The sequence below is a fragment of the Loxodonta africana genome, chromosome 13 (genome assembly GCF_030014295.1).
Source record: "Loxodonta africana isolate mLoxAfr1 chromosome 13, mLoxAfr1.hap2, whole genome shotgun sequence".
NCBI classification, from domain to species: domain Eukaryota; kingdom Metazoa; phylum Chordata; class Mammalia; order Proboscidea; family Elephantidae; genus Loxodonta; species Loxodonta africana.
Genome location: NC_087354.1, coordinates 44,891,083 through 44,918,861, shown reverse-complemented (window position 1 = coordinate 44,918,861; position 27,779 = coordinate 44,891,083). Strand labels below are relative to the sequence as shown.

Sequence of the window (27,779 nt, the reverse complement as noted above, 5' to 3'; positions counted from 1 at the left end):
GAGAAAGGTGACTGATGAAGGAGTTGGGTCATAAGGGAGAGAGGAGGAACTACGAGCACTCTGTGCTAATACCTGGTGGGTGTACAATAAATGTTTTTATAAATTAAATTGGATTGAATTGCCTTGTGGTGTTTTAATTCTGAATTTGGCCATGATGTAAGATGGCTGAAGTCAAATGGAGATAGATGTTCATGAAGTTTATGTCTGAAATATGATTACAGGATGATCAGCATATATATGAAGTTTTGAGAGATGGTCAAGACTCTGGAAACATTTGGGAAGGTTGAAATGATTGTTTGAAACAGTTAACAGTGACATCAGAAATAGTGATGGGCAGATGGTAATAAAGATGGATGGCATGAACTCCACTTTCATCCTTTTTTGCTATTTCCCTATTCTCCCTACTGCTTATGGGAATAGGAGAAAGTAGAATGTATAGGAGGGAGAACAATAAAAGGTACAGGTTTTTTTGTTTTATTTTATTTTTTGTTAGAAGAATCCAGTTGGAAGCAGCTGAGGTAAGAGATGTGGACAGGTAAGCTAGGCATAGAACATAGAAATGAGGGAAATAATGAGTGAGGCCCTAACTGTTAGCATATTTAAGAGGGTCGTTTAGAGGTAGTATTTTGTGTGTGTGTGTGTGTGTGTATGTGTGTTTTAATAGCAAGGTTACAGCTTCATAGAAGATGACAGATAAAAAATTCCAAATACATATTAAAGCATTTCACAAGCTAAGCACATCCACGAGAAAGTATTTACGTGATTTCTAATTTATCTCTGTGATAAATAATCCTGTTACGAATGCCCTTGTATGTGAAATTCATCCATTTAGCTAATTTGCTCATTCCTTCATCAAGTATTTATTGGGTGCCTGCCTATTGGCAGGCATTGTTATGGGTGCTGGGGATAGAAAGAGAAAATGTCAAAGTTTCTGCCCACTTGAAGCTCACATTTTGGTTTGGGGAGATCATAAAAAAGTAAATATATAAATTTAAACCAAAAAAAAAAAAAAAAACAAACACCAAATCCCCTACCATTGAGTTGATTCCGACTTAAATTAATTAAGGCAGTGATAAATGCTGTGAAGTCAGTTAAAACAGAGGTGAGGAGTTTGGATTGTATGCTAAGGTAAAAGGAACCACCTTGAATATGTGTATTATCCTAAACCTTAGAAGTAGAATTGCTCTCTTTTAAACATGGCTTTTATGCTACCATTGGAATATTTTCCAACCAGTGGGATAACATCTTTAAAATTATAACTAAGTCAATGGGAAATATGTTTTTGTTTTAAAAAGCATAGAAAATGAGCATATGTTAAAATGAGTTACACCTTAGCATGTTTTGATTTACTGGTTAAAAAAAAAAAAAAAAAAAAAAACGTTGCAGTCGAGTTGATTCCAACTCTTACTGACCCTATAGAACAGAGTAGAACTTTTGGTTAGCAGCCAGACTCTTAACCACTGTGCCACCAGGGCTTTTAGATGTGATATATCTCTATTTCTACTCTATTTACTCTACTTATTTTAATTTTCAGAATTAGAAAAATCTCAAATCTGGAGAATCTAAAAAGCTTAGATGTCTTGGACCTTCATGGAAACCAGGTATTGTAAAACCCTTTCATTTCTTTCTCATGGAAAAACAGTCAGGAAATTTAGTATTATAAAAATTTTAAGAATTTGTGTTGAATTTCTCAAGAGTTATTTTATCAGTTCACTGTAATTTCTAAGGTCTTAAGGCTAACCCAGTATAAGGCTAGGTATTTAAAATTTGTTAACTCTTCAGCGGTAAATGACAACTAAAATTTATAATTCTCATAGTTATAACAATTTTGTTTCTTTGCAAGTGCTCAATGGATTTTTTTTTTTAATCATACTTTAGATGAAGGTTTACAGAGCAAATTAGTTTCTTATTAAACAATGTATTGTTTTGTGGCATTGGTTGCTAATACCATGACGTGTCAACACTCTCCCATTCTTGACCTTAGGTTCCTCATTACCAGCTTTCGTGTCCCCTCCTGCTGTCTCCTCTCTGCCCCTGGGCAGGGACGCCCATTTAGTCTCATTTTGTTTTATGGGCCTGTCTAATTGTTAGCTGAAGGGTTAACCTCGGGAGTGATTTCATCACTGAGTTAAAAGGGTGTCGGGGGCCATTCTCACATTTCTCTAGTCTCTGTCAGGCCAGTGAGTCTGGTCTTTTTTTTTTTTTTTTTTTGAGTTAGAATTTTGTTCTACATTTTTCTTCAGTTCTGCCTGGGACCTTCTCTTGTCATCTCTATTAGAGCAGTTGGTGGTGGTAGTCAGGTACCATCTAGCTGTGCTGGACTTAGCCTGGTAGAAGCTGTGGTAGTTGTGGTTCATTAGTCCTTTGGACTAATCTTACCTTGTGTCTTTGGTTTTCTTCATTCTCACTTACTTCAGATGGGGTGATACCAATGAAGTATCTTAGATGGCCGCTTAGAAGCTTTTAAGACCCCAGACACCACTCACCAAAGTAGAATGTAGAACATTTTCTTTATAAACTGTTATGCCTTTTGAGCTGGATGTTCCCTGAGACCGTGGTCCCCACAGCCCTCAACCCAGCAATTTGGTCCCTCAGGGAGTTTGGATATGTCTATGGAACCTCCATGACCTTGCCTTTATCAAGTTGTGCTGGCTTCCTCAGTTTTGTGTACTGCCTTATCCTTCACGAAAATTACCACTTATCTCTTGTCTGTTTAGTGTTTTTCCCTCCCTACCCCTCCCTCATAACCATCAAAGATTGTTTTTTTGTGTGTATAAATCTTTCATGAGTTTTTATAGTAGTGGTCTTATACAGTATTTGTCCTTATTGTGATTGACTTACTTCACTCAGCGTAATGCCCTCCAGATTCATCCATGTTGTGAGATGCTTTGCAGATTCATCATTGTTCTTGATTGTTGCTTAGTACTCCATTGTGTGTATGTACCATAGTTTGTTTATCCATTCGTCTGTTGATGGGCATCTAGGTTGTTTCCATCTTTTTGCTATTGTGAATAATGCTGCAGTGAACTTGGGTGTACATAGGTCTATTCGTGTGACAGCTATTATTTCTCTAGGGTATATTTCTAGGAGTGGAATTGCTGGATCATATGGTACTTCTATTTCCAGATTTTTACAAAAGTGCTATGTTGTTTTCCAAAATAATTGTAGCATTTTGCATTCCCACCAGCAGTGCATAAGAGTTCCAGTCTCCCAGCAGCCTCTCCAACATTTATTTTCTGTTTTTTTTATTTATGCTGTTAATGCTGAGGTCAGATGGTATCTCACTGTGGTTTTGATTTGCATTTCTCTAATGGCTAGTGATCCCGAGCATTTCCTCACATGTCTGTTAGCCACTTGAATGTCTTCTTTAGGAAAGTGTCTATTCATTTCCTTTGCCCATCTTTTAAGTAGATTGTCTTTTTGTTGTGGAGGTGTTGTATTTTCCTGTATATTTTAGAGATTAGACCTTTGTCAGATTTGTCATAGCCAAAAAATTTTTCCCAGTCCGTACTTTCTCTTTTTATTCTTTTCGTGAAGTCTTTTGACGAGGCTGAGTGTTTAATTTTTAGAAGTTCCCAGTTATCTAACTTACCTTCTAGAGTTTGTGTGCTGTTAGTTACGGTTTGTATCCTGTTAATGCCATGTATTAGGGCCTCTAACATTGATCCTATTTTTTCTCTATGATCTCTATAGTTTTTGGTTTTATATTTAGGTCTTTGACCCATTTTGAATCAGTTTTTGTGTGTGGTGTGGGTGTGGGTCCTGTTTCATTTTTTTGCAGATGGCCATCTGGTTTTACCAGCACCGTTTGTTAAAAAGGCTGTCTTTTCCCCATTTGATGGACTTTGGACCCTTGTCAAAGATCAGGTGACCGTAGGTGGATGGATTTACATCTGTGTTCTCAATTCTGTTCCATTGGTCAGTGTATCTGTCATACCAGTACTAGGCTTTTTGACTACTGTAGCTGTATAGTAGGTTGTGAGATCAGGTAGTGTGAGTCTTCCTACTTTATTCTTCTTCTTCAGTAGTGCTTTACTTATCCGGGGCCTCCTCCCTTTCCATATAAAGATAATGATTAGTTTTTCCATCTCTTTAAAGAATGCTGTTGGTATTTGGATTGGGATTGCATTGCATTTGTAGATTTCTTTGGGTAGAATTGACATTTTCACAGTGTCGAGTCCACCTATTCATGAGCATGGTATGTTTTTCCATTTATGTAGATCTCTTCTGATTTCTTGCAGTAGTGTATTATAGTTTTCTTTGGATAGGTCTTTTATACCCCTGGTTAGATTTATTCCTAAGTATTTTATTTCTTTACAGGCTATCATAAATGGTATTGTTTCCCTGATTTCCTTTTTGTTGTTCTCTTTATTGGCATATAGGAATCCGACTGATTTTTTTATGTTTTCTTATATCCTGCTACTCTGCCGAGTCTATTAGTTCCAGTAGTATTCTTGTGTAGTCTTTTGGGTTTTCTATGTATAGTATCATATCATCCCCAAATAGGGACAGTTTTACTTCTTTGTTACCAATTTGGATGCTCTTTATTTCTTTTTCTTGCCTTATTGCTCTAGCTAAGATTTCCAGCACAATGTTAAATAGGAGTGGTGATAAAGGTTATCCTAGGACACATTCCTGTTCTCAAAGGGAATGTTTTCAGCCTCTCTCCAGTAAGAATATGTTGGCTGTTGGCTATAAAAATTTTGTTTCTTAATTAGTCTTTTATTGACTTATTTTATAAATACACATTACTCAACCTCAACATGAGAACTAGAATAATACTGATTACTTTCTTCTACTTAGGTGCCCCTCCTTTATCCTACCTCCCTGCATCCTCATCAAAGATAACCACTATTCTAGATTTCACATTTATCATTCCTTTGTGGGTTTTTGAATTTGTTTTACCACATATATATATATGTGTCTCCACCACCCATCTGTCAGTTTTTCATACTGTGATGGCTTGCATGTTGCTGTAAGGCTGGAAGCTGTGCCACTGGTATTTCAAATAACAGCAGGTCCTCCATAATGGACAGGTTTCAGTGGAGCTTCTAGACTCGGATAAGCTAGGAATAAAGGCCTGGCCATCTGCTTCTGAAAAGTAGCCAATGCAAGTGTAATGGATCACAACAGAACATACTATCTGAATCCTTTTTTTTGGATACATCATCAGGAAAGATCAATTGCTAGAGAAGGCCATCATGTTTGGTGAAGTAGGGGGCCAACGAGAGGGCATGGGAAATCCTCAGTGAGGTGGGTTGGCACAATAGCCACAATGATGGACCAGGACATGCTGTCAATTGTGAGGATGGTGTAGGACTGGGCAACAGTTGTTTTGTTGTATGTAAGGTTGCCAAGAGTCAGAGTCAACTTGACAGCAGCTAACAACAACATATATGTGTTTAAATAATATTCTTTAGTGATTTTTTTTTTTTAATTAAAAAAAAGTATCATACTGTGTGTTTTCATCTAGTGTTTGCTGTTTGAACAGTGATGTTATGTTTCTAAAATGTCAGGAGATACTCTATTCAAGATGAAACAATTAATGTCCAGCTCTAAAAAATTAGGATCAGGTAATAAAGAAACTAAAAGAAAATTAAGTGAATGCTGTTTGCCTTTTGAATTTACTTCCATTAGAAATAAGAATGTTCTGATACTTGGTGTACCTTGTGAAATAAAACAATTGTTTTACGGATGTAAAAACATTTTGAGGAGTGATGATGTGTTCAGGAAATGAATTAGGCAATGGAAGGAGATGGAGGGAGGTGAAATTGGAGACAGAGAACAGTTGAGAGACTAATTCTTTAATCTCCATGACAGATTAGATAAATAGTTTAAAAGTAGAAACATCAAGGTTTAGCAATTGATTATATGTGGCTAATGGGAATACAGAGGAAGCTGGGGGTTTATTCTCAGTTTCTGACCTAGATTTTGCGTTGGTCTACCAGAATTTGTTCTCTTGGTGAGTGCTTCCTGTAACATGGACGCAGATATGCGTCAAGAAGGATATATTCTTTCAGTGACACTTTTTTCTTAAACAGAGCTTGTGCTTTCTGTGGTTGCTTGCCTAAAAGCAGACATTTGTCCTTACAATACTTCTGGGTAGGGAGGTTGTCTTTATCCAGGCAGACCAATCTGGGTTATTCTTACACATAAAGATAAGACTGGAGTATTCAGCTTCTCTTGATGTATTAATAAGCTCTGCAGTCTATCCTGGGACCCTCTCTCTGACCAGTGTGACTCATCATTGGACTTTCCAATGTTTCCATCATCTCTTCTTCTTACTGTGAAGTTTATCAGCTAAGAAGGAACCGTGTTCTCACCTTATACTACCCTTTGCCTGAAGCTTCTATCATCTGATCTATGATTGTGACTTTGTCCACGACTGCAACCAGTAACAGACTTTATTCCATCAGAGATGTTGTACGCGACTTGGGTCTATCTGATTGCAAACCAAAAGCAAGGACAATATCCACAGTGATTTTTAAATTATAGATTGATACCTATATATTACAAAAAACAATGTTTACTTTCAGACTTGCTAAATTAAAAGGTAATTCTAAAATGTAGGTGTTCTAATTGTAAGTTCTACCAGGCCTACATGGAATTAGAGTCAGTTTTCTAAAAGAAATGCCAAGGATATTAGCAGAAGGGGGAAGACATCCTGGGTAGGCCATATAACAATTGTGCCCCTTCAGCCTGTATATTTATATCGTGAACTCAGTGAAGTTTCCGTTGTATATTTAAATATGGCTTCCTTTCTGTTTATGTTTGTTACATCTATATTGTTTACCTTCTCTATTTCCATCTTACTTTTTATTTTTCCCATCACTGTTTTTCCTTAGTATTTCAGGAGGATTTCTCAAGCCACGCTGACATTACTGATTTCTGTTTCTATAGCACCTATTTTGCTGTTTACTTATTCATACATTTAAAATTGTGTTACCTATTTTCTAAATATTTCTCTCTGTGTTTTATGTATAGTTCTGTCGTCTGTAAATACTGATAAGCTGTTACTTCTTTTCTAATTTTTGTATAATTTATTTTCATTTTGCGTTAGATGAAAAATCTTAGAACAAATTTTAAAGCATGGTCAGAGTTATGTATATATATTATTGAATTTACGGTATACATATTCACGTTTTTCCTTTGTAATCTAGATGATATTTCTTGAATGTAAGAGAAGGTCCAAATAATAGCAAGAAGCTGGATTCTATGTTGTTGTTGTTAGGTGCTGTTGAGTCAGTTCCGACTCATAACAACCCTATGTACAACAGAACGAAACACTGCCCAGTCCTGTGCCATCCTTACAACCGTTTTTATGCTTGAGCCCATTGTTGCAGCCACTGTGTCAGTCCACCTTGTTGAGGGTCTTCCTCTTTCCCGCTGACCCTGTACTCTGCCAAGCATGATGTCCTTCTCCAGGGACTGATCCCTCCTGACAACACGTCCAAAGTATGTAAGACGCAGTTTCTCCATTCTTGCTTCTAAGGAGCATTCTGGTTGTACTTCTTCCAGGACAGATTTGTTCGTTCTTCTGGCAGTCCATGGTATATTCAATATTCCTCACCAACACCACAGTTCAAAGGCATCAATTCTTCTTTGGTCTTCCTTATTCATTGTCCAGCTTTCACATGCATATGATGCAACTGAAAATACCATGGCTCGGGTCAGGCGCACCTTAGTCTTCAAGGTGACATCTTTGCTCCTCAACACTTTGAAGAGGTCCTTTGCAGCAGATTTACCCAATGCAGTGAGTCTTTTGATTTCTTGATGGCTGCTTCCATGGCCATTTGATTGTGGATCCAAGTAAAATGAAATCCTTGACAACATTAACCTTTTCTCCATTTATCATGATGTTGCTCATTGGTCCAGTTGTGAGGATTTTTGTTTTCTTTATGTCGAGGTGTAATCCATACTGAAGGCTGTGGTCTTTGATCTTCTTCAGTAAGTGCTTCAAGTCTTCTTCACTTTCAGCAAGCAGGGTTGTGTCATCTGCATAACACAGGTTGTTAATGAGTCTTCCTCCAATCCTGATGCGCTGTTCTTCATTTAGTCCAGCTTCTCGGATTATTTGCTCAGTTTACAGATTGAATAGGTATGGTGAAAGAATACAACCCTGGCGCAGACCTTTCCTGACTTTAAACCAAACAGTATCTCCTTGTTCTGTCTGAACAACTGCCTCTTGAACTATGTAAAGGTTCCTCATGAGCACAATTAAGGGTTCTGGAATTCACATTCTTCGCAGTGTTATCCGTAATTTGTTATGACCCACACAGTCGAATGCCTTTGCATAGTCAATAAAATACAGGAAAACATCCTTCTGGTATCCTCTGCTTTCAGCCAGGATCCATCTGACATCACGTCCTCTTCTGAAACCGGCCTGAATTTCTGGCGGTTCCCTGTCGATATACTGCTGCAGCAGTTTTTGAATGATCTTTAGCAAAATTTTGCTTGTGTGCGATATTAACGATATTGTTCTATAATTTCTACATTCTGTTGGATCACCTTTCTTGGGAATAGGCATAAATATGGATCTCTTCCAATCAGTTGGCCAGGAAGCTGTCTTCCATATTTCTTGGCATAGACAAGTAAGCACCTCCGGCGCTGCATCCATTTGTTGAAACATCTCAATTGATATTCCGTCAATTCCTGGAGCCTCGTTTTTCTCCAGTGTCTTCAGAGCAGCTTGGACTTCTTCCTTCAGTACCATCATTCCTGATCATATGCTACCTCTTGAAATGGTTGAACATCGACTAATTCTTTTTGGTATAATGACTCTGTGTATTCCTTCCATCTTCTTTTGATGCTTCCTGTGTCATTTAATATTTTCCCCATAGAATCCTTCACTATTGCAACTTGAGGCTTGAATTTTTTCTTCAGTTCTTTTAGCTTGAGAAACACCAAGCGTGTTCTTCCCTTTTGGTTTTCCGCCTCCAGCTCTTTGCACATGTCGTTATAATACTTTACTTTGCCATCTCGAGCTGCCCTTTGAAATCTTCTGTTCAGTTCTTTTACTTCATCAATTCTTCCTTTTCCTTTGGCTGCTCGACATTCGAGAGCAAGTTTCAGACATCCATCTTGGGCTTTTCTTTCTTTCCTGTCTTTTCAATGACCTCTTGCTTTCTTCATGTATGATGTCCCTTGATGTCATTCCACAACTCATCCGGTCTTTGGTCACCAGTGTTAAATGCGTCAAATCTATTCTTGAGATGGTCTCTAAATTCAGGTGGGATATACTCAAGGTCATATTTTGGCTCTCGTGGACTTGCTCTAATTTTCTTCAGTTTCAGCTTGAACTTGCATATGAGCAATTGATGGTCCATTCCACAGTTGGCCCCTGGCCTTGTTCTGACTGATGATATTGAGCTTTTCCATCATTTTTTTCCACAGACATTGTCTGGATTCTATAGTTAACGAAAAGTTCTTATATCCAACACCTGCTTGGAAGTGTTAAATCTTTCATGGCATTAAGTTAGCTTTTAAAAATCAAATATTGTATAAAATAAAAAATTTTCAAGAAATACTATGATGGCAGTAACGATGAACTAATTAATCTCTGTTGTTATTGTTGGTGCTATTAAGTCCATTCCAACTGATAGTGACTGTATAGGACAGACTGGAACTGCTCCATAAGGTTTCCAAGGCTGCGTATATCTTTCCAGAAGCAGACTGCCACGTCTTTCTCCTGCTGAGCTGCTGGTGGGTTCAAACCACTGAACCAAGTGCTTAAGCAGCCTAGTGCTTAAGCACTGCTCCACCAGTCCTCCTTAATTAATCTCTAGTGATTGTGAAATTAATTTTTTTTTAGTGTTCAGAAGAAAACTTTTATGTGACTCCATTGTGACTTAAGTACTTTGCATCAGGAGGTTGATGAAGTCCTCTACACGGACTCCTATACTTCTCTGTCGTAGAGAAACTCATCCCATTGTGCTTTGCTTGCTGTATTACAACTGTGGGGCTTAAAATCACCACTCCATGGTGTTATAGCTCTGACTTACCTTCATCTTATTTTGCAGTTTAAACTTCTCTGAAGGTCAGGGTTTACGTGCATGTGTGTGTTTCATGATTTAGCTCCTCTTGTTCTAAACTGTAGTCTTCACCATGTTGCACCCTGACTGAATACTATCCGTCTCCTTTCTGAAGCACTTACACTAATAAAAGGAAATGCATCCCCGTCCTCCACTGGAGGGCCTAGTTTCTTGAGCCTTTCCAATTCAGACTCTCAACTACTCCCAGGACTCTAAAGTGTAAGTGGGATTAGCAAGAAGAATTTACTTATCATTCCTTTTTCTTCCGTTTTCTCTCAGAAGGCAGACTTGCTTGATCAAAACATTGTGAGCTTATGCCTTGGGCTCACAGTCAGTTTCTATTTGGCAGGTAGTGTGTATACTTTTTGTAGCCTTCATGGGGCCCGGGATAGTGTTGGGTACTGAGAAGATGCTCCAAATGATGGGCTCGTGGATTATTTGACACAATTTACTTCAAATATTTACCATGGTCAAGCTTATAAATATGTTCCTTTAGTTAATTTTCACAAGTTAGATGATGTCATATTATCTGCAACAAAGGAAGTAGGAAATGGATTTTTAAGTGTTTTCATATAAACTCGTCACTGAATCCAATGGATTTGAATTTTTTTTTTAGGGTTTTGATATCATGCATATATGAGTTTTATGCCTGTTAATCACCCCTCCCCCATTTTTTGACAGATCACCAAAATCGAAAATGTCAGTCATTTGTGTGATTTGAGAGTTTTAAACCTTGCCAGGAACCTTTTAAGTCACGTCGATAATCTTAATGGACTGGATTCACTAACTGAACTTAACCTGCGACACAATCAAATCTCTTTTGTGGTGAGTATTAAAACAAAATTGATATGCACTTTCTAGATTTTCTTTTAAGGAAATGAGACAAATGCTCTAGCATTGCTTTATGAAAAATCAAGAATCTAACATTATTTAATTTTTTTCTTAATTGAAATTGTGGATATAATTTATTCAGCTTTTTACTGCCTTGCTTTGGGGAGTGTTAAGGTGTTCTTTCTTTTAAAGGATAAATATAAAATTAAAAACAATAAAAATGATATCAGTAAATAAATCATTTAGTATAAATGAGTACTAAAGCCTTTGCTTTTTTTTTTTTTTTAAATGGGCAGAGAATTAATAAGAAAGAAGGTTATTTGTGACTGAAAGTTGAGAAATTGTTGCCCGGAGAGGAAAAAGGCAGAGAGGAGAGATCGAGGGTTGTGAAAGCACACGTAAACATCAGGTCCTCTGTAGCAGAGGGAGCATTGCACAGGGCATCAGAGGCCTAGTTCCGGTCTCAGCTTCGCTTTTCATTAGCTGTGCAGCTTTGGGTAAATCACTTTAACTCTCTGGCCTCAGGTTACTTGTTTCTAAATTGAGGGCACTGGGCTAGATTACCTCTGTGGTCCTTTTTGGCTTTTTGACTGTGAAGAAAGACGTAAAGATGTTAGAGAACTGGAATGTGAGCAGGAGGAAAGGAGTTAGCATTGTAGGGACAAAACTACAGAGAGAGGACTCTGGAACTCTGAAGAGAAACTTGGTTAGATCTATAAAGTTTTGCCCAAAGTCAGCAACTGATAGCAGCTTGATGCACAAGCACCGTGTACTTGTGCATATATGAAGAGTATTAGAGATACAGCTGTTCAGCTGTCTGATACGATACATGCCAACAAGGCTTCTAATGATTTATAAAAACAGTACTAGTTCTTTTAACAAGTTTCTTTTGTTTAAAAGCTGTAGAAAAACTTGCATTAGGTTCTCTCTGGGTACCATTTAAGTATTTTTAAAGCTACAATCTAACTCTTTACTGTTTTAAGCCATTGTGTTCCTTAGTAAAGAATTTAATGTACTGTAAGTGGTACGTACACTTGAAAAAGTTGAGACAGATGGTGCCTTATCTCTAGGCTTTATTGTGTAGATTGGTTTCATTTTGGAGTTTTCCCAGGAAATCTGAGCCAGGTAGTACTTATATCTTCTAGGAGGTTGGGATAATTTCAGAGCCTTTTCCAAGACATGGATTTAGTCCAGGACCTCTGTGTTCTGTCAGGCCCTTCCCTAGATTGGATTTCAGCATTGGAACTAGCCTGTTTGTTTTAAAAGACACCCAGATTGGGTTAATCTGTTACATTGCTGAGTATCTAGGAACTGCTCAGGACTCAAACTGTCCTCAGGAAACTGGATTTGGTAAGAATCCAAAAAGCTTTGGTAGAGTGGGGGAATAGCAGTTTACTGGGGCTAGCATATTCCTGTCTGTATTTTGGCTTTCATTTGGAAAGTGAATAATGCGTATCCAGGAAATTGCTTACTCAATTCCCTATTGCGTATTATGTCCAATCATTGCTGTTACAGCTTAGGCAGCAGAAAACATTTTATGGAAAAGAAAATTCTATTAATTTCTAAAAGTTAAAAAGATTTAGTGATAAGTATCATGCATATTTATTATAGGAAATTGTGAGTATACCTATAAGGATAAAGAAGAAACTAGCAATCACCTCTAATCTAATTCTTACCTGCCTCTTTTTCTTAAAAGATCCAGGAGATCTTTCAAATTTGAGGATACAATTTTTTTTTTCATTATCTCTTCTTTTCTTCTGGATCAGTTATTTTATGTGTTCTTTTTATTTTTTACTTTTTTTCGTGGCTTTTATTTTCCTTAATGCCTGATAATCCTTAAGTGAAGAACTGTGTTGAATAGAGGCATGGATCTCCGTACAGCTGAGCAGGTCTTTTTAACCATAAGATCTCTCCCTGGAACGACGGAGTTCAGCACTAGATGGTGTAAATTGTTGAATCCCTCACGTAGGTAGACTTCCCTTGGGGGAAGTGGCAGGGAAAAGGCGGGCTCACTCTGCAATTGCCAAAGTAAGGCTTTACTTTTGGGGGTGGAAGCCATTAGTGTCTCCTGTGCTGAGTGAAACTTCCATTCCCTTTTTCCATCTGGTTCTGTTGTGGCAGTTGTTAGCCGTCCCCGAAGATAAAACTCCCATACTCTCCGTCCTCCCTCAGCAAATGTTCCATTCTGCTTAGAGAGCAGATCGCGAGCTTCCAGCTGAGGGTTTCTTTCAGCCAGCTGCTCTGTACATGTGCGTGCGTGCGTGCGTGCGTGCGTGCGTGTGTACATGGCAGACATGGGAGTAGCGTGGGAGCGGGGTGAGTTTGTTGATGTCCCAGGAATAGCGGCCGAGCACAGACCTTTAGTTACACGCCTACCCGGTTAGCCTCAGTTAACCACGGCCTGCGCCTGCTCCCTGTTTTTTCTCACCCTGAGCGTGGAGTATGTTGGCATCTGTCAGCGCGAGTGGCTGCGTTTGCAGGTCAGCGTCCACTCTGCCCGTTCTGAGCTGCATTTTCCTACACTCAGGATTATCCTCGATAAAACCCCATCACTTTCCAGCTCCCTGAAACTCGTTACAATTTTTGATGTGCTAATTATAACTCTCTTGTTTTTAGCACTTCTGTGGATTTATTCATTTTAGTATATTTTTATTGCCCCGCCCATTGCATCTTAGGCAGGAAGTGAAACAAGTGCACTGCCTAGTTCACCGTCTTAAACAGAAACCTTCTCCTCTGACGTTGTTTGATATGGAAAAGTGATTGATCAATTGATTGGTTGCAGTTAAATTTGCCAGTCTTTTTCTTGTAAATTTCATAAATTTTAAACCAAATACTATTTTAGTTTATATATCTTGCCCATTAAAAAAATTATGAAACCTTCCAGACAACCTCAAAAGAACAGGAAATAATGTTACCAACATTGGCATATCCACCACCCAGCTTAAATACTAACACTTTTCAAATACAAGCGAGGCCTCCTGTGTGCTTCTTCCCTATCACATTCCCTCCCTCTTCTGCAAAGGTAACCACAATTCTGAATTTTGTGGCTTTTATCCCCATGTATGCCTGTTTCATTTTCCCACATATGCATGTGTCCCTAAACAATATACAGTAATTATTTTGCATGCTTTTAAACATCATATGGATGGTATCATACTGTTCATATCTTCTCTAAGTTGCTTTTATTAACATTATGCTTTGAGATTTATCCTTGTTGATACCTGTAGCTCTAGCTCATTAACTTTCGTCGTTAAATAATATTCCACTGTGTGATTATAATTAAATATTCATTCTTTGATCCATGGACAGTCATATTACTTCCAATTTCTTATTACAAAAGTAGCACAAATAACATTTTTATATATGTCTTTTTGTGCGTATGTGTAACAGTTTCTTCAGGCAAGTGGCTTTAAGACTTTTTTTGAACACAATGTACAGTAAGAAATAAATTTTACAATGAAACTCAGTTATTATATTATGTATTTATATGAGTACATTAAAACAAGCGTTTTATGCAAATATTATCCTTTTTTCTTTTTTGATACTGGTATTTCCTTTTCTATGAATTAGCCTCATCCTTTGCCCATTTAAAAAAAAATTTCTTTTTCCTATTGATCCATAGTAGTTCTTTTGTTACTTCTGTCTTTTGAGGAACAGAAGTAAAAATTATAGATTGTTTTCTCTATTGCTTCTGCTTTTTTGTTTGTTTGAAAAATTCTTCCATATAGACCAAGGACATAAAGCAATGTTCCTAATTGTCTGAGAAAGGCTTAAATTGTTTTTCACGTTTAGGTGTTTCACCATTTGTTACTGGTTTTTTGCCTGTGGTGTGAAGCTGAAACCCAATTTAATTTTTTTTTCCCCATATACGAATAACCAGTTGTCCCAGCATATTTATTGAAAAGTGAATACTCTCTGCCCTCTTCCTCATCTTGGCAATACAGTCATCTCTCGGTGTCTCAGGGAATTGGTTCCAGGATCCCCATGAATACAAAAATCTGAGGATGCTCAAGTCTTTTATATAAAAGGGTGCAGTGTTTGCTTATAACCTATCCACATCCTCCTGTATACTGTAAACCACCTCTAGATAACTTACCATACCTAATACAATGTAAATGCTATGTAAATATTTGTTATACTGTATTGTTTAGGGAATGATAACAAGGAAAAAGTCTGTACGTGCTCAGTGTAGACACAACCATCCTAGGCCTAACTACATAGTACTTGCCAGACTTGCCGTGAACAGTACTGAAACACTGAGTACTGGAGAGAGATGGGGACCTGTGAAATGGTGAGAGGCTACAGCAGCATATGCCTACATATCATTTTTGGTTTTTTTCCAAATATTTTCAAACTGTGGTTGGTTGAATCTGTGGATGCAGAACCCACTGATACAGAGGGCCGACTGTCTCCCTTTAGCAAATTAAGACTCCACTTTTCCAGGGATCTGGTTCTCGGTACTCTGGTCTATGTACATGATTTTTATCTCTGTGCCAAAATAACCCTGTTTTAATAACTGTAACTTTATATTATGTTTTAAGAGTTAGTAAGACAAGGTCCCCAATATTTCTTTTCTTTTCCTTTTTTCTTCCTGTCCTTTCTTCCTTCCTTCCTGTCTTTTCCTTCTTCTTTCCTTCATATTTTTTTAATCATACTTCTTTATGTTTTTTAATACGTTCTAGAAATAGCATGTTGTTTCATGAAAAAATCCTATTACTCTTTTTGATTGGAATTTCTTTGAATTTGAAAACAATTCATATTTTTATGATATTGAGCCTTCCAGGTCATGAACATGGTATATCTCTCAATTCACATATTTAATGACTTTTTATGCCTTTCTTCATAAATCACTTATATCTCTTTTTTTAGATTTCTTCCCAGGTGTCTTATACTTTTTTTGTTGCTGTTCTGTGCGTGCATATCAGAAATAGTTTTCTTACTAAAATTAGTATATGGAACCACAGTTGAGTTTGGTTCATTGCTCTTGTGTCTAGCAATCTTGTTCTGAAAGCTTAATAATGTCTTTAGATTATCTTGGGTTTTCTATGTAGACAATTATATATATTTTTTGTAAATAATGGCAGTTGTTCCCATAATCATTTTATAGTTTATTGTTTTTCCTTGTTTAACTGAACTAGACTTAACCTCTAATTTGACTAAACCTCTAGTACAAAGTTGAATAGAGAAATCAAAGCAGGCATCTTTGTCTTATTGCTGATTTTAAAGGAAATGCATTACCAGTTATGTTTGCTCAATGACGTTTATTACCCTGAGGAAATTCTCTGCTTTTTAGTTTACTTAGAATTTTTGTTATGAATGGGTGTCGAATTTCATTAAATGCTTTTTCTGCAACTCTTAGATTGATGCTGTGGATTCTAGTTTTTAATCTCTGAATTTTGCAAATTATATTAAAAGGCCTTTTAATAAGTAACTCTAGCATTCTTATTCATTATTTCTGTCATACTATATTTCATCTACATTCCTGGATGTCATTTGCTAATATTTATGTTATTTGCCTCTATGTTAGTAAATGAGACTGGACTGTAATTTTTCTTTCTTTTATTGTGCTCTTCTGAAATTAAGGTCACACTAATCTCATAAAATAAATTGGGAAGTGTTCCCTATTTTGGTATTTTATGATTTTCTATTTTGTTTCCCTGTTTGTATAGATCACAATTTATATGAGATAAAGGTAACTCTATTCCTTGAATATTTGGTAGAATTTATCTGTAAAATAGTCTGAGTAATTTTCAACTACTGAATTAATGAAAATAGTGGGTGTCACTTTTAATATGTTGTAGCTTCTTTTTGGAGCCCTGGTGGCACAGTGGTTAAGAGCTGTGGTGAGCTACGACTTACCAAAAGGTTGGCAGCTCAAATCCACCAGCTGCTTCTTACTCTATCCTGTATCTATCCTGTAGGGTCTCTATGAGTTGGCATTGAGTTGATGGCGACGGGGTGAGGGGTTTTTTTTTTGGTTAGTTTCCTTTCATTTAAGTTTTTTTTTTTTTCTTGGCTGTTCTATCTGAAGTCATGACACCCTTGTCACTTCTAATAATATTTATTTATACTTTCTTTTTTCTTGATCAATATTGCCAGAGGTTTGTTTATTTTAATAGTACAGACAGTCCTTAGGTTAAGAAGGAGATCTGTTTCTAACTGTGTCTTTAAGTCGAATTTGTAGATAAGTCAGAACAGATACATATGGTTCTTATTTAGCCTTACTTAAAAAAAAAAAAAAATTTTTTTTTTAGTGCAAGAAAAGGATAGAAGTCCTTTCAGTGATTTAAAAGCTGTGCATGCAGCAAGTTAAGGTGATCCTGATGAATTTGAGTAGGGGTTGGTTGAGTTGCTTCAAAGTGAGGGCAAATTTACATAACATTAAAGAGCAAGCATGAGTTATCTGTAAGTCCAACGTCCCGGGTTCCTAACCCGGGGACTGCCTGTAGTTTCAAAGAGCCAGCTTTTGGCCTGTTGAAACTCTCTTATATAGCTTTTTAAAAATATTGATTTTTGTTCTTATCTCTCATTTCCTTTCTCTTCTTGTTCTGATATTTTGTGTTGGGTATTTAATACATTAGTTTTCATTCTTTTTTACATTCTAATGTAAGCATTAATGCTATATATGATTAGAATTACTTTGGTTTTTCCCTACAAGTCTTAAAGTGTATTTCGTATTACCATTTAGTTCTAAGTATTTTATCAGTTCCATTATGGTATCTCCTTTGATCCATGAGCTATTTAGAAGTATGTTTTAAAAATTTGAAATGTATGGATTTTTTTTTTACTTTTTTGCTCATTCTTTTCTTGCTTAATTGCATTGTGGTTAATGAATGTGGATCATGTGTAATTGATTATTTGACGTCTGTTGAGGTTTGCCCTATTGCCTAGTATCTAGTCAGTATTTATAGTCAATATGCATTATTAATATATTTGCCTAGCACATGGCCAATATTTTGAAGCTATGTTTCTAGGTGTATACAAGTTTAAAATTAATGTAGCTTATTGGTAATTTTTTCCTTTTATCATTATGTATTAACTGTCTTTATTATTGACTCCATCATGCAGCAAGTATTTTATGAGTATGGGCTATGTGCCAGGCACCATTCTACATACTTGGGATATATCAGGAAGCTAATAATGCTTCTTACTTTAACATTTGTGTAGTCTGATGTTTTATTTTGATGTAAATAGTCTGATGCTGTATTTTTCTTCCTGGTACACCTTTTGTATTCCTTAACCATCTTTTTTGATTTTGACATAATTTCAGAAAAGTTGTAACAGTAGTATAAAGAATTTCGAGTACCCTTCATCCAGATTCCCTAAATGATAACGTTTTACTACACTTGCTTTCTCCTTTTTCTTTCTTGTTTGCTTTTCCTCCTCTCTTCTTTTTATATCTGTCCACCTTTAGATAATTTTTTTCTGAACTATCTAAGAATAAGTTGCAGACATGATGACACTTATCTCTACATACTTCAATGTGTATTTCCTAAAAACAAGGACTTCTCTTATATAACCACAGTACAATTATCAAAATCAGTCCATTAACAGTGGTATAGTACCATTATCTAATCTACAGGCCCCATTCAGATTTTTTTGTTGCAGTTTTTTTTATTGTACTTTAGATGAAGAGCAAATTAGTTTCTCATTAAACAATTAATATACATATTGTTTTGTGACATTGGTTGCCAAGCCCACAACATGTCAATACTCCACTTCTTTTTTTTAAATTTTTATTGTGCTTAAAGTGAAAGTTTACAAATCAAGTCAGTCTCTCATACAAAAATTTATATACACCTTGCTATATACTCCTAGTTGCTTTCCCCCTAATGAGACAGCACAGTCCTTCTCTCTACTCTATTTTTGTGTCCATTCAGCCAGCTTCTGACCCCTTCTGCCCTCTCATCTCCCCTCCAGACAAGAGCTGCCCACATAGTCTCATGTGTCTGCTTGATCCAAGAAGCTCATTCCTCTCCAGAATCGTTTTCTGTCCCATAGTCCAGTCCAGTCTGTGTCTGAAGAGCTGGCTTTGGGAATGGTTCCTGTCTTGGGCTAACAGAAGGTCTGGGGACCATGACCTCCAGGGTCAACTCTCTCCACTTCTTGACTTTGAGTTCCCCATTATTAGCTTTCCTGTCCCCTCCTGCCTTCTCGTCCTTGCCCCTGGGCTGGTGTACTCATTTAGTTTTGCTTTGTTTTATGGGCCTATCTAATCTTTGGCTGAAGGGTGAACCTCAGGAGTGATTCCAGTACTGAGGTATAAGGGTGTCTGGGGGCCATACTCTAGGGGTTTCTCCGGTCTCTGTCAGACTAGTAAGTCCAGCCTTCTGTGAGTTAGAATTTTGTTCTGCATTTTTCTCTAGCTCTGTCTGGGACCCTCTATTGTGATCCCTTTCAGAGCAGTTGGTGGTGGTAACCAGGTACCATCTAGTTGTGCTGGACTGAGTCTGGTGAAGGCTGAGGTAGTTGTGGTCCATTAGTCCTTTGGACTAACCTTTCCCTTGTGTCTTTGGTTTTCTTCATTCTCCTTGCTCCAGATGGGGTGGGAAGAGTGGAGTATCTTAGATGGTTGCTCACAAGCTTTGAAGACCCCAGATGCTATTCACCAAAGTAGAATGTAGAACATTTTCTTTATAAACTGTATTATGCCAGTTGAGCAAGATGTCCCTTGAGACCGTGGTTCCCAGCCCTCAACCTGGAATTTGGATGTGTCTGTGAAGCTTCCATGACCTTGCCTTGGTCAAGTTGTGCTGACTTCCCCAGTATTGTGTACAGTCTTACCCTTCACCAAAGTTACCACTTATCTGTTATATAGTTGGTGTCCCATTCAGATTTTTCCAATTGTCCGAATAATGCCCTTTATAGCAACAGAAAATACAAGATCATGTATTGCAGTCAGTTAGGTCTTTTTAATCTCTTTTAATCTGTATTCGTATTTCTTTCTTTGTATTTCACGACTTTGGTATTTTTTAAGAGTATTAGCCTGTGATTTTGTAGAATGTTCCTCAATTTGAGCTTGTCTGATAATGTTTCCTCATGATATTTACACACTTTTGGCAGGAATATCACAGAAATGATGCCGAGTTATTCTCAGCGCATCATATCAAATATTCTTTAACGTTCAACCTTTCTCAGTTCTTTTTATTAACATACAATTTGAGAATGTCTTTTAACCAGAGACTTTGGTCTACTGTACTAAAGGTGATTACTGATTGTGATGGTTAAGATTATGTGTAAACTTGACTGGGCCATGATTCTCAGTGTTTATATGTGATTACCCCCATGATGGAATCTGCTGTGAGTAGCCAGTTGAAAGGAGGTTTCCCTGGGCGTGTGGCCTGCGTCTGAATATAAGAAGTTGTTCTGGCTTTTGCCTGCTTTGAATCCTGAAGCTGGCTCCCATTCTTCTGACCTCTGGTTCTTGGGACTTGAGCTGACAGCTTACCTGCCGACCTTGGAGTTTCCCGTTCTTCACAGCCTATGAGCAAGAGCCCTTCTCTCTGACCTGCTGATCTTGAGTTCACCAGCCCCTGCAGCTACATGAATCAGAAGAATCCTTGTGGTCTTGCCTGCTGATCTTGGAGATTCATTGATCTTCATAGCCTGTGAGCAAGAGCCTGCTCTCTCACCTGCCGATCTTGGGTTTGCCATCCCCTGCAGCTACATGAGTCAGGAGAAGCCTCTATCCTGATCCGTGGACTTGGGACGTTCCAGCCTCTGCAATCACAGGAGCCATTTCCTTGATATAAATCTGTCTCTCTATGTATACACTTTACTGTTTTTGCTTCTCTAGAGAACCCAGCCTCAGACAGTGATATATTTAGATTTATTTCTTCCATGTTATTCTGTGTTTTCTATTTGTCCTGCTTTTCCTGTGCTGCTTTTTTTTTTTTTTTTCTTCTTCTTCTTCTTCTTCCTTGTGCCTTATTTTGGGTTGATGGAATTTTTCTTTATTTACTTTAATGGTCACTCTTAACATTTTAAAATACACACTTGATTTAAGTCATAAAGTTAATCCACGTCTCTGCCCTCCTCTCAAATAAGCACATAGGAATCATTTAACCTAGTAAAGCCTTTTCCTTTTTATGTGTTTTTGTTGCCTAGTATTTTGTTTTTATCTTTTTTACACATAAAATTAGATATTTTAGATACTGTTGTTTTCCATCAATGCTTATTTAGATTCACCCACATGCTTGTTTAGATTTACCAATTTCTTTGTTCATCACTACTTTCAGCATACCAGTCTTTCCTTCTTCCCAAAATATATCATTTACAAAACATTCCTTTAGGGGGGTCTGGTGGTAGTAAGCTCTCTTAGTTTTTGTTTGTCTAAAGATGTGTTTAGTTTGCTTTGTGATTGATGATTTGGTATACGGTGCTAGGATGACAGTTATTTTGATCCCAGCTGTTTGAAGATCATATTTCATTGTCTTTGAGTTTCTATTATTGTCATTGAAATATCTACTGTCATTTTTTCAGTAGAAAATCTTTTTTCTTCCTCTGGTAACCTTTGAGATTTCTCCTGAAGTCCTTCAGATTCAGTATCATATGTTTAGATGAACATATTTCATCAATCTGAAGCACACGTTTTTGTATTTCAATAGCTGGAGTCTGCACGTGTCTTACAGTCTATGGCATCTTAAAATCACTGTTGGACATGCAACAGCAATTTCATTGTCTAAATACATGTGAACTTGATCATAGCTGTTTGTACTATTGTCATTTCAGTTGTTGGTAGTACATGTTTTGAGTTTAATCACTGTTCAAACTATCTTTTTAAAAGATTATACTAGGATTTGAAATTGAAATGAAACATTATATTCAGAAAGGCATGGAAAAGTAGTGTAGCAAGGGTCTAACTTTAATATTAGTGAAACAAATAATTTTCATTGGAGGAAATTCTATAATTCCACATTCTCTTGCTAATTAACAATCAAACACTTAAAAAGGAAGATACCCATGTGTAGGTGAAGCTGTACTACATTGTGTCACTGAGATAGATTCAGAGGGGTTGCTTATCACATGCCAAGCAATGCAATTGAAGGTAGGAGAAATTATGCAAACCCCATGGAATAGATGAAGGAAATTTCAAAGCAACAAGGGGCTGGTGTGAATAATTCGTGCAGATGATTTCTTTATCTTAACAACATCAGAACATGTAGAGTGGATGTTAGTAGCTTGGAAGAAAATCCTTTAGACAATAATGGAGCACAATTTTATGACATACTGTCTCACCCACCCACCAGTGTTATTGAAGGCATGGAAAATAATACTGTGGAAAAAACGTGGACATTGATTGGTTAAAAAGTGATTCAAAAATTGGACTGTAAATATGTAGACTTTCCCCCCACTCCCGAGATAATAATTTCGATACAGTAAAAAGTACAAATCTTAACTGTATAGTTCTTTTTTTTTTAAATCTAAGTGTACATTTGTGTGACCACCATCCTGATCAAGATTTAAGACATTTCTGTTACCATAAAACGTTTTCTTGTGCTCCTTTCTAGTTAATAGTCTTTCCCTGCCCCAGGGGTATTCTGTCTTTTATCCACAGAGATTAGTTTATCTATTTTTGAGCTTTATATAAATGTAATTATACAGCATATACACTTTTATGTCTAGCTTCTTTTCACTCAACATGTTTTAAGATTCTTCCATGTTGTTGCATGTACCAGTAGTTTTTTTTTAATTGCTGAGTTGTATTCCATTGTGTGGAGTAATTTACTTATCCATTCTTCTGTTCACAGACATCTTGGTTATTTCCAATATTTGGCTTTTACAAATGAAGCTGCTGTGAATATTCTTGTAGTCTTTGTATACTTATTTTGGTGAACACGTAACCTCATTTTCCTTAGGTAAATACATCGGAGTGTCATTAATGAGCCATGGAGTAGATGAATGTTTATTAGAAACTGTCAAACAGTTTTACAAAGTGGTTGTACCATTTTATGCTCCCACCAGCAATAAATGAGAGCTCCAGTTGCTCCACATCCTTGCCAACATTTGGCATTGTCAGTCTTTGTAATTTTAGCAATTCTGTGACTGTCATTGTGTTTTTAATTTGCATTTTCTTGGTGACTAGTGGGATGGTTAAGGTTGAGTGTCAGCTTGGCTGGGCAGTGATTCGCAGTGGTTTGGCAATTATGATATAGTTTGACAGCTATGTAATGATGTAATCACCTCCATAATAAGATCTGATAGAATTTTAATCACCTCCATGATGCGATCTGCTATGAGCAGCCAATCAGTTGAAAGGGATTTTCCTTGGGGATGTGGCCTGCATCCAATATATTTGGACTTTCTGTCAAAACTCGCTGGCTTTTGCTCACTCTGGATCCTGCGTCTGGCTCATCATGTGACTTCCTATTCTTGGGACTTAAGCTAGCAGCTTACCTGCCAATCTTGGGATTCATGAGTTTCTGTGGCCTTTGAGCCAGCAGCCTGCCATCTTACCAGCCAATCTTGGGCTTTGTCGGCCCCCGCAGCCTGTGAGCTAGAGGCCTGCTGTATGACTTGCCACTCTTGGGTTTGTCAGCCCATGCAGCTACATGAGTCAGGAGAAGCCTCCAGCCTGACCCAAGGACTTGGGACTTTCCAGCCTTTACAACTGCGGGAGCCCTTTCCTTGATATAAATCTTTCTTTTTCTTTATGTATATATAATACGCTTCACTGGTTTTTCTTCTGTATAGAACCCAGCCTAAGACAGGTTGTTCAGGTCAATCTTTAATTGTTTTTAATTGTAAAATATATATGCAACAAAATATTTGCAAACAAAATATTCTTCACATGTACAATTCAGTGACATTGTGTTCATCATGTTGTATAACCATTATTATCTTTTTCCAAATTTTTCCATCACTCAAGCAGAAGCACAGTGTCCCCTAAACAATGAGTCTTCTTCCCCCCTTCTTCCTGCTCACCCCTGGTAATCACTAATAAATGTAGTTCTGTATATACATACATATTCTAGACATTTCATGTAAGTGTACATACACTATTTGGCCCTTTGTGACAGGCTTTTTTCACTCAACATCATGTTTTCAAGGTTTATCCACATTGTAGCATGTATCAGAACTTCGTTTCTCTTTATGGCTAAATAATATTGTATTGTATATATGTACCATATTTTGTTTGTCCATTCTTCTGTTGATGGACAAGTTCCACCCAGAGCAATAGGCAATAAAAAGAAATAAATATCCTTTTATTTCTTTTTATTGCTACCACTTTCTGTAGATGGCATGTAGAAGACCCCAAAGAATCCACAAGAAGGCTATTAGAGCTAATAAGTGAATTCAGCAAAGTAGCAGGATACAATGCCAATACACAAAAATCTGTTGGGTTTTTATTCATCTAAAAAGTTAATTATGGAAAAAATTCCATTTATAATAGTATCTATGAGAATAAAATACCTAAGAACAAATTTAACCAGGGAGGTGAAAGACTTGTACACTGAAAATGATAAAGTAAGTGAGAATTTTAGAAACATTTTCTTGTAAAGTAGAAAATGAGTGGAGGAGGAAACATGATTTAGAGCAGAGAAGGCTACAATATGAGAGCCCATAGATACCAGGTACCCTGGAAGGCAGGTGTGGTCCAGGAATTGGTTGAAGTCTCTCTGGGCTTGTTAGAGCCAAAGATCTTCATCCCCATCCTTTGATGCCAGGCAGCCATCTCAGCCAGCCCTCCAGAGTTCTTAGCTCTCATACAACTCATTTCTTCTTTATATTATATGCAGCAAGGGCCACAATGAAGACCAAATTACATATCCAGCTTGAGAACCCTGGGATGTTAGAGGCCTGTTTTTAAGAGGGCACCTAGGGATCCTAGGAGAAATTGAAGAAAAGGGTGACAGGAGGTGTGTTCTCTGGTGATAATGAGCCAGAGAAACCCCAGACAGAATCAGGGACACCAGATATAAAGGGATGAGGTTGGGCTGGGTTTATGGCAGGAGGCTGAAACATGTTTATTAGGGGAGAGTCCAAGTACTAAAAGTGGGACCTCATTACCACCAAGCAAGAAGAGCCAGGAGCAGAGTGTATCCTCTGGGCCTGGGGTCTCTGAGCCGAGAAGCTCCCAAACCAGGGGAAGATTGATGAAAACAAACTTCCCCCAAGCCAACAGAGAGAGTAAGCCTTCCACAGGAGCTGGTGCCCTGAATTTGGACTTTTGGCCTCCCGAACTGTGAGAGAATAAATTTGTTTGTTAAAGCCATCCACTTGTGGTATTTCTGTTATAGCAGCACTAGATAACTGAGACTACTTGTGATGTTGAGCACCTTTTCAATTGCTTATTGGCAATGCTGACATCTCCTTTATGAAGTATCAGTTCAAGTCTTTCACTCACTTTTAAAAAATAAGGTCCCTCTTTTCATCATTGAGTTGTAATAAGTCTTTTTTCTAGACTCAGGCCCTTTGTTTGCAATTTGTATTGAGTGTGTTTTTTCCATGGCTTCCTTTTTACTTTCTTAACAGTGTTTTTGATATGTAAAATTTTTTGAGTGAAGTATAGAAGGGCATCATGCTTGGCAGAGTACAGGGTCAGGGGAAAAGAGGAAGACCCTCAACGAGGTGGATTGACAGAGTGGCTGCAACAATGAATTCAAGCATAGCAACGATTGTAAGGATGGCTCAGGACCAGGCAGAGTGTTTCATTCTGTTGTGCATAGGGTCGCTATGAGTTGGAACTGACTCGACAGCATCTGACAACAACAACAACGTAGTTTTATCAATTTGTTTTCTTTTTTCATTAGTGTCTTTTGTGTCCTGCCCCAAATCTTTGCCTTTCCCAATTTCATTAATATGTTCTCCTCTGTTTTCTTCCAGGAGGTTTATAATTTTTTACCTTTCACTTTTTACCTTTAATCTTTGCCTTTCCCAATTTCACAAATATGTTCTCCTCTGTTTTCTTCCAGGAGGTTTATCATTTTTTACGTTTTACTTTATGTCCGTGGTCCATCTTTAATTAAATTTTATGTACAAGTGAGGTGTAGGGGTCAGGGTTCGTTATTCCCACGTAGGGACATCTCTTTGCTCCAGCACTATTTAGTAAAAAGACCTTCCTTTCCCCCATTGACTTGCATTGGTGCCTTTGTTGAAATCGAGTAATAACCATGTGCATCTTTTTCTGGAACCTCTATTCTATTCCATTGATTTGTCTACCATTATGTCAAAACCACAGTCTAACTACTCTAGTTTTATAGTAAGAGGCGATGCCTTGAGAATTTACTTAATAAATTTATTTTCCTTAACTTATTTCTTATGTGTGCAGAAGAGTGATGCTTGTTGAAAATATATGGTTAAGGTTAAGTAAATTGAAAAGAACTCTTTCAGTAATAATGCAGTAAAAATTCAAAGTCACAGATTATTCTATTTCAGGTTGTCAGTATATTTTTCCAAGTGCTGTGTAAAATAATTGTAAGATGGCATCTTATATTTGATGAAATATGGCAATTTTCTTAGCATACTTAGAATTTGTGTTTCCCGAACTGCAGATTCATATCTTTCATTAATTACAGGCACATTCTGAGCCTTTATATTTTCACACATTGCATCTTCCCTTTTTCTCTTTCTGCTTCTTAAACACCTGTTAGATGTAGTATTCTAGCCTTTTTTCCCATTCTATCCTTTCTTTCTTAATCTCTCTTTTATAACTTCCTTCATTGGTATTTTTCTTTACTGCATTTCTGCATTCTTTTTACTTCTTTAGTTCTACCTGCCAGTTTATCAGCTGTGTCCTCAGTTTTATCTGATGTGATTTTCTGTTCATCCTTTGAGTTTTTAATAATGACCATTTTTTTTTGTTTCTAAAAGTTCTGCATGTTTTTTCACAAACACCCAGTTTTTTGTTTTTATCTTTCTTTTCAGGTTTTAATTTCTTTTGTTTCTCTAGTATTTTTAAACACTCGTATTTCATAGTCTTTATCCAGTTACTTTATTTTCTTAATATTTTTTGGCAGTTCTGCATTTGAAACCTGAAGTTTCTACTTACTTTGGCTTATGATGATTTTTTTCTTCATAGGTAAATAGTTTGGGTTTATCAGAATACTGCATAGACTGAGTTGAGTCTGAGTCTTTCCAGACACTTTTGCCAGGAGTCTTAGGAGCATGAATGCCTGGGACCACTTTTTATGAGGGATATTCGTAGATCATGCATGTGATGTAAACTTGAACTACAAATTCAAGTGAGGGAAGACCTATGATTATGAACTTGAGGCTTTTTCTCCTTTTCCTTATAGAGGTTAAGTCTAGCTCTCCAAGTTATACAGACTGGCGATCTCTCTGGTTAGAGTGTCAGAGCCTCCTTACTAATCTGGTTTTTAGATCCCTTTTAGTTTTTTCTTTGGGGAGATTACAACAGTGAGTAGCAGAAAATGAGACTTGAAGAGTAGGTTACAGCTAGATTGACTACTATCTTTTGCCCTGTAATGGGTACTAAAGAAGTACAAAAAGCAGACGGACACATCAGTGCCTTTGGATGACAGAGGCAGAACATAGACTGCTTCATTGGCATTTAAATGCGTGATTACAGTAGTTGATATGAAGGCTTACCTCGAATAATAGCATCTGTGTCATAAAGTGATGGCCGTAGCAGGTAGTTATTTTGGGATCCATTTAATCAATCTTTTTATAAAAAGGAGTATTCTTCTGTTTCTTTTTTTTTTTTTTTTAACTTTTCAATGCTTTGTTAATAAATCCATTTCCAGTTCTCAAAATTAAAATAATTACCCCATATGGTATTTTTAATTTTTTTGTATGACAGAAAAGGCAACAAAAATGAGAACAGATGTGGTTTTGTTATAGTCATCTATGTCCTACTTGATGCATGCCAAAACCCCTGTCGTTCCACCTTTCTCCTGCCTTATTCCTCTATAGGAGGCTGCTCTAAAAATAGCTGCAGTGACAGATATTCTACAC

At 37.1% G+C, this 27,779-nt stretch overlaps 1 protein-coding gene across 7 annotated transcripts in view; it reads left to right on the top strand.

Annotated features, from left to right (window-relative positions):
* LRRC49 (leucine rich repeat containing 49) overlaps positions 1-27,779 on the top strand; it is a 176,933-nt gene that overhangs the window by 16,980 nt on the left and 132,174 nt on the right. For all 7 annotated transcript variants that reach the window (XM_023552871.2, XM_023552872.2, XM_010593717.3 and 4 more), the window contains 2 exons: positions 1,535-1,601; positions 10,713-10,856. In XM_023552871.2, the coding sequence (XP_023408639.1) occupies positions 1,535-1,601; positions 10,713-10,856 (211 nt within the window). The remainder of the gene's footprint in view (positions 1-1,534; positions 1,602-10,712; positions 10,857-27,779) is intronic.